The sequence below is a fragment of the Euleptes europaea genome, chromosome 11 (assembly GCF_029931775.1).
Source record: "Euleptes europaea isolate rEulEur1 chromosome 11, rEulEur1.hap1, whole genome shotgun sequence".
In the NCBI taxonomy this organism is placed as follows: Eukaryota; Metazoa; Chordata; class Lepidosauria; order Squamata; family Sphaerodactylidae; genus Euleptes; species Euleptes europaea.
In genome coordinates, this window is record NC_079322.1 from 56,166,248 (window position 1) to 56,177,245 (window position 10,998).

Genomic DNA, 10,998 nt, shown 5'->3' on the forward strand with positions numbered 1-10,998 from the left:
AAGGCCAAGGGGGAGAGAGTCGAGGTGCATGCGCAGTTCGGGATTTCCCCCTCGAGCGCGCAGGTTCGGTGAGGCGCAGAAGGAGCAGTGACTGGCGGAGGGGAGAAAAAGGCACGAAAAGTCCGAGTGGGATAAGCGGCCCTCGGCTCTTTCCTGGCCCTTCGCTCTCGTGAGGTGATTAAACGGAGCTCCGCTTTGAGGGATAACTGCAGTTCTGTGCACAAGCAGTGTCCTAGTCACAAGAGAGGGGGTTTCCTCGTGAGAGCCCCGGCCTGCTTGGAAGAGTTTTTGGGGAGAGAGGGGAGGACAAGGAACGCAGTTCATGCTCAGAGGCACTCTTTCCTCCGTGCCAGGAAAGGTTGCCGCGCCACACCGTCACAGCCGCTGCACAACAGGTGGTAGTACCGTTTGCTTGTTTGTTTTAAACTTTAAAATTTAAAGTAATTATATATATGGATACCCTGGCCTGCCAAAAAAACAAATGTTTTCTTTATCCTATTGAAAATGTCATTTATGCAAATTTATGTGACGAGGGTCGCAGGTTACTTGGCAATTGTAAAAGGGGGTCGCAACTCGAAAAAGGTTGAGAACCACTGGTCTAGTGAGAACAAAGATAGGGGTATTTCAGGGGTATTTCAGGGGTCACACTTTGCCTTTGGAATGCCCTCCCCCTTGAAACATACTTTGCTATCTTTTAGGTGCCAGTACTTACTCAAGTTTTTAATTGGAGCATTCTGTCATCTTTAGCTGTTTTTATGGTCTGCTTCTAGCGTTATGGCTTGTTTATAAATAGTTTTTATGTCTGTTGTTTTTAAGATTGTGCTGGTTTTTTTGTTTATCTTGTGATCACCTCAAGCACGTCTCTGGAAAGGCAGTATATGAAGCTTGAAAACAAATAATAACCCAGCCACACCACATCAGAAATTCAAAAATGTCTTACAACACATGAAAAATTATGTGATGTTTTTCATATGGTGGCCATTATAGAAGCACCACACTTAAGGCTTTATTGAAGATACTGTTCTTTGAGCAATGCAACCAAGAACCGCCGAAGGGAGCCCCTTTAAATACATGTACACACCTAGAGCCATTGGCTGACAGCATGGGGTATGACTAGCTAACATAAATAACAAATTACATACAGAATGGGGAAAAAACCCTACCAGCAGTCCATGTGTGTTACTGTGTGTGATACCACTTTTTCAGAACAGCTAGTGCAAGTCAGCAACATTGCTTGTATTATTGCCTTCTTAAGGGCCAGTATTATATATATTGTGTGTGTAAAGTGCCATGAAGTTGCAGCCAACCCCGTAGGGTTTTCAGGGCAAAAGATGCTCGAAGGTGGTTTACCATCACCTGCCTCTGCATGGGCTGAGAGAGTTCTGAGAGAACTGTGACTGTCCCAAGGTCACCCAGCAGGTTTCCTGTGGAGGAGTGGGGAATCGAACCCGGATCTCCAGATTAGAGTCCCGTTGCTCTGAACCAATACACCACACTGGCTCTTTAATATTATATTAGAGAGACGTATTAGTCTGTATTACTGAGTTTGAATGCTGCTTCACAGCAGCTGTTCCCTGCATGTGGAAAACTAGCATGTCAAGAAAAAACACTCTAGCCTAGCCTTGATATTAGCATTCCTTATGCAAAGACTCGTTGATGGGAAAGAGCATTCAAACATATGATATCTCCAACTTTTATTTTGAAGTAGAATGTACTACCTGCTTTTTGAACTTGAAGCAATGCTGAAGCTTCAGTCAGCCTCCCCCTCTGCCCTCTTCACTAGATCTCTTAATTTACTCCAGTTAAGGATTCATACAATAGATCCCCCTGGATTCTACATCCCCAGTTCAGTTCTGTCCCCTTGCACAATTCCATCTGTAGTTTGAGGGAACTAAGACTTTAGCAGTGAGGAATCTGTGGGTCCAATCTTCATCACTTCCAGTGATTTCACTGCTTTTGCAATCCCCATTTTGGGAAACATGGATCCAAAGATGCTTATGAGCATCTTCTTATTCTCTAGTAACTTGTTACTCAGTTTTGAGAAACTCTTCTTTCACAGGAGGAGATGCCTGATACTGACCTTTGGACTTCAATGCATGTGCTTCACCACACGTATTGATAGTGTGCACTTTTTAGAACATGCTGCTCTTATGCAGGTTATTCAATGTACATTTAGTGTGTGTTCTTCATATAAAATCACAGTGCAGCCATATAATAATGAACACTTCTGTTTATTTGAACATACATGAACATTTTGGATGTCAGATTGAAGGCCTGAAGTACCTCTTATTGTATGGGGAAGGGAATTTTTAAATGGCATTTAGGTGTTTAATTCTCCTGGAAATAAATACTTTTAGCTCTCAGAAGATCAGCAGTATTTCGCATGGCATTTCTACCTGTGAATAGTCTGATTACAGCTGATACCAACCATGGAAGTAGTTGTGCTGTTTCTTTCAATACTGTCCCAGCACTAGGGTTTCTGCCTGTCTGCGCAGAGGAGGGTAGGAGACAGGGTAGGAATAAGGAAGAAAGGTGAGCAGAGGGGTGGGGTATACATATCGAGCTGTATGTAAAGCGTTCAGTTTGATGCACACACAACGTCTTCAGGAATATTACTGGGTTAGGCTGCCCTTCTGCACAAGACATGAATTGACTGGAGATACGTCTAAAAGCTTGTACCTCTCAAGCAAAATACCAGATTTCTTAAAACCATTTTCTCAACACCTAGATCTCATGATTAGGAATAAAAGTGACCCCAAACTCTTTGCATTACAAGTTGCTGTGAGAGTGGCAAGGCTCTAAATTCTTCCTTTGGAGAATGCAGATCTCAAGAACCACAGTTGTACTTTAAACAAAATGTATTCTACTTAAAAGTGGGGGGTATTTTTTAAAAAGCCTGGTGTTATTCTGTTGTGGATGCTATGCACCCTCATGTGACCATTTCAGCATTTATTGCAAAATGAATTTTTCTTCAATACTATCATAACTGGATTTCTTTTACTTTTCTGCAGCTGAAGTTCAGAGTGAAATTGAACGAATATTTGAATTAGCAAGGACATTGCAGCTGGTAGTACTTGATGCTGATACTATTAATCATCCAGCTCAACTTAGTAAAACTTCTTTGGCTCCAATTATAGTATATGTAAAGATTTCTTCTCCAAAGGTAAATATTCTTAGCTGTTTGCACACACTTGTGCTTTTAGTTCTCAACTGTAGCATGAAAAGGCACATTCCCTTGCCAGTAAATATTGATGAATTATATATATATTTAACAACAAGCAGGGAAATACCATCAGTGAATGGAGCAATTTCCAGTTAATGGTAAACAACAATAGTTTCCATTAATAGATTTGCTGCATTGCTGTTGACCTCTTAAGCATGAGAGAATAATATTTCCCTTTGCTTTAAGACACTTGTGGTATCTGGCCACTAATGGGGGATGGGGGTTAAGGTTGCCAGATCCAGGTTGAGAAACTCCTGGAGAGTTGGGGATGGAGCCTGGGGAGGACAGGGACCTCAGTGGGGTACAATGCCATAGAGTCCACCCTCCAAAGTATCCATTTTATCCAGGGAAACTGATCTCTGTAGTCTGGAGATGAGCTGTAATTCCAGGGGATCCCCAAGTCCCACCTGGAGGCTTGCATACCTAGTTTCTTTCCACAACGTTCAAAGCTGACACTTCCTTTTCTCCTTCATAATTTAACTGCATCCCTCTTTTCCACAGGTTTTACAGCGGTTAATAAAATCCCGAGGCAAATCTCAGGCTAAACACCTAAACGTTCAAATGGTAGCAGCTGATAAATTGGCTCAGTGCCCTCCAGTGAGTTATTCTTAATTTAGATTGCAGAAAATACATTACATTAATGTAAAACTTTTTTTCTTTTTCTTTTCTTTTTTTACAAAAAACAAGAACAAGGTGGATTTTTGTGTTCTTTATTTGAATGAGTCACTAGCCATGAGGGCAGAAATCTCTAATTCTTCTGACCCCAATTCAGTTTGTATGCATGCTGCAAGTCAAGTTCCATATACAGTCATACCTCGTTTTATTACACTTTACTTTATTGTGTGTTACTTTATTGCACTATGCAAATTTATCAGCGCCATTTTTCCAACAGCATGTGCTCACTTCATGTCTCTGTGTCACATTTTGGTTCATGGCTACTGATTTCCTAACAGGGATCCATGCGAGGAACCCTAACAGCTGGATTGAGGAATGATCTGTACGCACACGCACTTACGTATGCAGTCTTCATTCAGCCATGGCTGTGACTATATATCAGGGATGGGGAACCTCAGGCCCGGCGGCCATATGTGGCCCCCGAGGACCTTTTTTGTGGCCCTCGGGAGCTCCGGGGCCCTGCCACGGAGGCGGGGTGCAGGGCGGACCTCCCCGACGGTGTCCCCGGAGCCGCGGCTTACAGGGGCGCTGCAGTGCCCTTTGGACCTCCTCTTGCCGACTGTTGACTGTTGGTCAGCGAGAGGGGAGGGATGCTTCCCCCAAGGCTGCCCCCTACAGCCGCGGCATGCAGGAAAGCTGCGGCACATTGTAAGCCCCTCTCGCTGCCTGTCGGCTTTTGAGCAGCGAGGGGGGGGGAGAGGCTGGCGGCTCCTGGCGGCAGAGCATGCATGCGGGAGCCAATTGGGCTTCAGGGGGGGCTTTTATGGACTCTGGGGGAGGAGGGCACAGAGACTGGGGCCCAGTCGCTCGGGGCTCCGTGCGCCGCAGGGTGTGTGTGTGGGTGTGGGTGGGGGAGCTGGGGAGGCTGGGGCCCGGTGTGTGGGTGAGGCTTTTCTCTCTTTTCTTCCTCTTTTTCTGTCACTCTTTCTCCTTTCTCTCCCTCTCTTTCTCCCTCTTTTTCTGTCTCTTTCTTTGTCTCCCTCCGTCCTTTTTTCTCTCCCTCTCTCCCCCTTCCTCCCCTCCCTCCCCCCTCCCTTTTCCTCTTTCTCTGATTTCCTTCCTCCCTTGCTGATCGACTGTGGGCTGCGTGGCGCCTCGTTTGCTGGGGCCCACCGCTGGCTGCCCTCCCGCCTGGGAGGGGGGGAGCGGGGGCGTCCTGCAAGCCTTCTCTGTGTGGCCTCCCCTGGGGTAGCCAACCTCCAGGTACTGGCTGGAGACCAGGCAACCCTAGCCTCTCCCTCCTCCCCACCGGGAGATCTACACCTGGTATGGCCCCCGAATGATGTTATAAATATGCAAATGGCCCTTGGCAGAAAAAGGTTCCCCAACCCCCTGCTATATATAAATAAATAAATGTCACATTTTGAATAAGCCCCAGGAAACTGGGAAATGCCATAATTGTCTCTGGCATCCTGGTCCCTTCTTTGTAAATAAACTTGTTTTCCTGATATATCTTATGCTTTTCATTGGCAATTGAAATCACGCCTTTAAAAATGGTAGAAATTTTTCCAGGATACTTTAGTGTTTTATGGTAAAATTTTGAGTGCTTTTAAATTAGTTCTTTATAAATTGTCACGTGAGTTTTATGACCAAAATTCAGTCAATATGTTTACTTTTTTTGGTTCTTATTAGGTTTATGATTTTCCCCCGTTTTGCCCCAACGGTTGTTGTAACTAAACTACCCCTTTTGCAGGAAATGTTTGATGTGATTCTGGATGAGAACCAGCTTGAAGATGCTTGTGAGCACCTAGCTGACTACTTGGAAGCATATTGGAAGTCCACACATCCTCCTAGCAGCCATTCCCCTAATCAGCTCCTAACTCGCACGCTGGCAACTGCCACTCTTCCTATCAACCCAGGCCCAGATGCTAGCTTACAGGTAAAGTTTTATTTAGACTTTCTCCCCAGAACTTATTGAAAGAGCCAATAACATTCTCAGGCACTGCAGTGGCTGAATTTGTATTGTATTTGCAATATAAATACATAACACTTAGCTTTTTGATCTGATGGAGATAAAATTTTGCATCAACCAACAGTTCCATTCATATCTGGACTTAGTTGGCGGCTTGAGAGCCATACGTGGCTCTTTGACATGCCTGCCCCCTGTGGCTCTTCTGAGCACTGTTCACCATGGCATCTACCCCATGTTCTAGGAAAGTGGCCAGCTTCTTTAAAAATTGGCATATTTTTTTAAAACACAACACAACTTGTCCATGCCAATTATATTAAGGTTGTGGATATGCAGGGGTTCTGTGTGAGTTTGGGTCAACATATGTAGCTGAATGTGATGGAATGGGCCACAGCACTGTGGAATGCTAGCCCGTAAGACAAAACTTGTGAGTACAAAACGTAGCAGAGGGAGGTTCTAACTAATCTTTCTCCCACAGAACTAAACTAAAACTTGAAAATGAGAGAGAAGAGTTTCGGTATAGAGAGAAGCATTTTGTTCAAAACCTGGCCTAATAGAGTAATGAAGGACTCGAAAGCTTGCAAACTGTTTTGTGTCATAACCGTGATTTGCAAGCCCTTCTCACTACATACACAAAGCCCAGCTAAGGTTTCAGCAGTGGTAGGGAAAGACAATTCAACAAGCTCAGAGATATTCTGGTAATTAATCTCAAAATTGCAGTAGTTTTGCAAGGAAATCTCATGAGAATATTTCAGGATTCTAATTTGTCAGATTCAAGCTTAAAGCCAAGCCCAGATCACAAATGCTGATCTGAATCTATGCAGTTAGATCCAATATCATCTTGAAGTCCAAATGCTCTCTGTAGCATTAAGGGGGGGATGCTTTTCACATGTGTGGTTGCAGCTTCTGTAGAAACTTTCGCTTTGAGTAACAGCCAAAGGTTTGAAGAAAATATAAATGTTCTGAACTTGTCTTATTGTGTTAATTAAATTAAGCCTACCTAAATAACCCTAAATATAAATGTTTCCTTAAGAGCTACTAAAGATTTTTTATTTAAGTTTTGTATTGATTTTTTTTAATTGGTGGGAAATATATAACATTAATATAACTGAAATCCTAACCTGCGGTAAATAATCACAATTGTTCATTTTTCAGTGATTTCAAAGCATTGCGCTGATGAAGATTAGGTTTGATTATGCTTGGTAATTTTGATTGAAGCTTTTAGTTGCCAGTAATATGCTAGGAAATTAAATGGTAATTTCATTGTATCTGTATTTTCTTGGCAATGTCCATTGCATTGACATTTTTTGGAATGTTTAAATTATGAAGAGAAACAGGACATATTACCACAACCACAATTCCATTTAATTGCCTAGAAGAATAGTGTGGCAGTGATATTGGTGTTATAATACAAATGCTTTCAATACTGGATTAATGTTTATTTTAAAGATAAAATCCAGGTGTTGCCTTTTAAACTGAAACTTATCTTCACCCTTTTGTTTGCTGTAGATCTTTCCCATTAATGCTTGCTCTCCACTGTGTTTAAGACCCCGTATTAGTTTTTTTGGAATCTGACTAACCTCATTGCCAGATCTGTCTTCATTTTCTGTATGGTGTGTGCTGGGAGTTGGGCCAACTGGAATGTTCTAAAAGTTAATACAGTCACTAGCATTTAGGGTCTGTCAGAAAATACATGTTGGTATTTTCTTTTCTTGTTTGCTTTTGAAAATGAAGATTAACTTGTGCTATAAATATTTCCAGCGAAAGTTGAACTCTTACAGCACAAACCTGTGCATGTCTATTCAGAAGTAAGTCCCACTATGTTCAGTGGTGCTTACTCCCAGGTAAGTGTGCACAGGATTACACCCCTAAATCCTAGATTTCACTAAGATTGCTAGCCATAGTTTTCTGCCTAAAAGCACTTCCTCTGGAATAGCACTAAACAAATCAGTGAATCTGCTCATGAGTAACAAGTTTAAGATCTGTGACATTACTGATTTAGTGGGATTTTCTGTTATTTTCTGTGAAATTTACAATTCTCTCCTATTAACCAGGGCTCTCCAGATGATCAGATGAATGAACAACCAGCCCTTGAACGAACTGGTTCCCAAGGGGAAGAAGAAACACGGGCTGAGCACTCCAGGAAATCCCAACGCCGCTCTTCCTCTTCAGGTCACCACCATAACCATCGTAGTGGCATCAGTCGTGGCCTCTCTAGACAAGAAACTTTTGACTCAGAAACTCAAGATAGCAGAGATTCGGCATATGTGGAGCCAAAGGAGGACTACTCGCGTGAACACTACGATTCTCATAGAGATTACAGTCACAGGGACGAATCCCACGGGAGCAGTGACCACAGACATCGAGAATCAAGGCATCGCTCAAAGGAAAGGGACCGAGAGCAGGACCACAATGAAGGCAACAAGCAACGTAGCCGCCATAAATCAAGGGACCAATATTGCGACAGGGATGGGGAAGTGATATCTAAAAAACGCAATGACGCAGCAGAATGGAATAGGGATGTGTACATCCACCAATAACATTTGCCTCTCTGGCAGTCTTGTGTTTCCTTGAAGTTGTGTATGACAAAAGCCCCCTTAAAAAAAAAAAAATCTGGGTTTTTCATTGCAAATCACGTGGTATCCTGTATGCTGATTTATATGGCTGTGCTTCCACAGCAATAGCGTGAAATAGAATATTCATTTTGATTAGTGCTGTAACACTTCGGCATAGTACAACTGCAGAGTTCCTAATGTTGTACTGTGGATTTTTTTTTCCAAAGCTGTTTTTGGTAGCTGCCACTTGAACAATATCTGTTGCCATCAAGATGTTGTTAGTGTTTTCAGACAAAATACAAATAGATGTTTATTAACTTCCCATGTTTTTTTTCCAGCCAGCCAAAATCAGCACATCCAAAACTGAAGCTCTCCTCTATTCTGAATTTTTTTTAACAAAATTATTGGCACCTAATTTGCTTATTGATTTAAGAGCCACTTTCTGTTGCTTGTACCTCTAGTGGACTACATTTGGGGACAGAATTCAGTCTTGCCTTACACACAGGGGATCATAAAGTCAAAATCTCTTTTCTATGTACTGGTACTGTGTACTGTATAGACAGTTTATAAATGTTATTTCTGCAAACACCTTCTTTCATAAGATTGACCACACTGTTTTAGAGTCCTAATGCCAAGTCAGCAGATTTGCTTTTGAATTACTGGCCACTGAAACTAGCCTCATTCAGGAAATTTAATGGTGTTCACTCTAGACACTACTGTAGCAGACAGCTTGTACCTTAGTGTAAGTATGAACGGATGCTTGAGATAAAGGTTGGATTGTCCTTACCATTTTTGCATTTTAAGTCTGTGAAACAATAAATGGTTCCGTGCTGCACAGTACACACTAATCACAGTGGGCACACAGATATCTTTTCTTTGTCAACTTGATAAATCACATTTGAACCAGAATGTAGAAGTGTGCCTACATAAAATGACAGAGATATGAAAAATATGTAACGGGAGTCATGGTTGAGTGTACACAAGACAGTGTAAGGGCCAATCCGGGTATTATGAACTGAAGCTAATTGCACATTTAGCTACTCAGGCATGTAATCTATGCACTTGAGGATGACAACATTCAAAGAAAGTGCTCATGGAAGATCACAGGGTTACTTACCTTCATGCCAATCTTCCATGAGTGCCTCTTTCAAATGTTGCACGGCAATGTGAGACAATTCATTTGAGCATCTTAATGTGCAAATTAGCAACAATTCATAAGCAGATTGATCAGTCCTGAGAACATACAATTAGTCTCTTTCTTCTGTCTGTAACTCTGAAGTCTAAACTTTAGGCAAACAACATGAGGAAGTTTGCAGCTATAGGTAATTGGGAAAGCGTCAATCTGCTGGCTCTTCATTGAGGATCCAGGGAAGTTAAAAACACAGGCAAATGTAACTGTGAGTGTTTCACTGGAAATGTAAAATCTTTTTGTGTTTTAGAGTATTTGTTTTAGTAAGAAAAGTTTACACCGCTTGTGGAGAGTTATTTTGTTGGAAAATAAATTTTTGTAGCTTCTCCACTTTTTCTATACTTTATAATCTCTCTGTGTTGATCAACTTGGTCTTCTGCCCTTCATCTCTGAATTGTAGCTGTCAGTAAACTGCTGCCAACAGAAGTATAGTGTCCAGATCACGCGAAGTGATGATATCGCTTTACTCTGCTCTGGTTAGACCTCACCTAGAGTACTGTGTTCAGTTTTGGGCACCACAATTTAAGAAGGATGTAGACAAGTTGGAACGTGTCCAGAGGCGGGCAACAAAGATGGTGAGGGGTCTGGAGACCTTGTGAGTAAACGTTGAAGGAGCTGGGTATATTTAGCCTGAAGAAGAGAAGACTGAGGGGATATGATAACCATCTTCAGGTACTTGAAGGGCTGTCATATAGAGGATGGTGCCGAGTAGTTTTCTGTTGTCCCAGAAGGTCGGACCAGAACCAACAGGTTGAAATTAAATCAAAAGAGTTTCTGTCTAGACATTAGGAAGAATTTCCTAACAGTTAGAGCGGTTCCTCAATGGAACAGGCTTCCTTGGGAGGTGGTAAACACTCCTTCCCTGGAGGTTTTTAAGCAGAGTCTACATGGCCATCTGTCAGCAATGCTGATTCTGTGACCTTAGGCAGATCATGAGAGGGAGGGCATCTTGGCTAGTTTCTGGGCATGGAGTAGGGGTCACTGGGTGTGTGTGAGGGGGAGGTAGTTGTGAATTTCCTGTGTTGTGCAGGGGGTTGGACTAGATGAGCCTGGCTGTCCCTTCCAACTCTATGATTCTAGGTTACAACCTGGTTCCCTACATCAAAAACGCAGCAAAGCATGCCCCAATCCTCGCTGGGTGGGAAATCCTAATCCTATTATATGTGGATGATGCGCTATTACTCTCAAGATTGGAGACAGGACTCAGGCCGGCAATAAATGCATTTGCTGAATACTGTAATAAGGAAGATCTTTCAATAAATTACCAGAAGTCTATAATCTTGAGGTTCTCCAAAACTACCTCTGGCAATTTAAAAACATGGAGGGAAGATTGAGCAAGTCCTCCATTTAAAATACTTAGGAATTGTCTTCAGCCACAATCTCTCATGGAACACCCATGTGTGCTTAGCATCCCAGGCAGCCAAGATTTCTTCTAGAGCACTTTTGA

The 10,998-nt window shown here is 42.5% G+C and overlaps 1 protein-coding gene across 9 annotated transcripts in view; it reads left to right on the top strand.

Moving 5' to 3' along the window:
* Positions 1 to 8,682, top strand: part of CACNB2 (calcium voltage-gated channel auxiliary subunit beta 2) — a 153,425-nt gene extending 144,743 nt beyond the window's left edge. For 8 of the 9 annotated variants that reach the window (XM_056857010.1, XM_056857017.1, XM_056857013.1 and 5 more), the window contains 4 exons: positions 3,012 to 3,163; positions 3,725 to 3,820; positions 5,592 to 5,777; positions 7,862 to 8,682. In XM_056857010.1, the coding sequence (XP_056712988.1) occupies positions 3,012 to 3,163; positions 3,725 to 3,820; positions 5,592 to 5,777; positions 7,862 to 8,347 (920 nt within the window). In that variant the 3' untranslated portion in view covers positions 8,348 to 8,682. Of the gene's footprint in view, positions 1 to 3,011; positions 3,164 to 3,724; positions 3,821 to 5,591; positions 5,778 to 6,962; positions 7,010 to 7,861 lie in introns of all 9 variants that reach the window. The other variant, XM_056857019.1, reaches the window with a different exon arrangement.
* Positions 8,683 to 10,998: the final 2,316 nt, after the last annotated feature.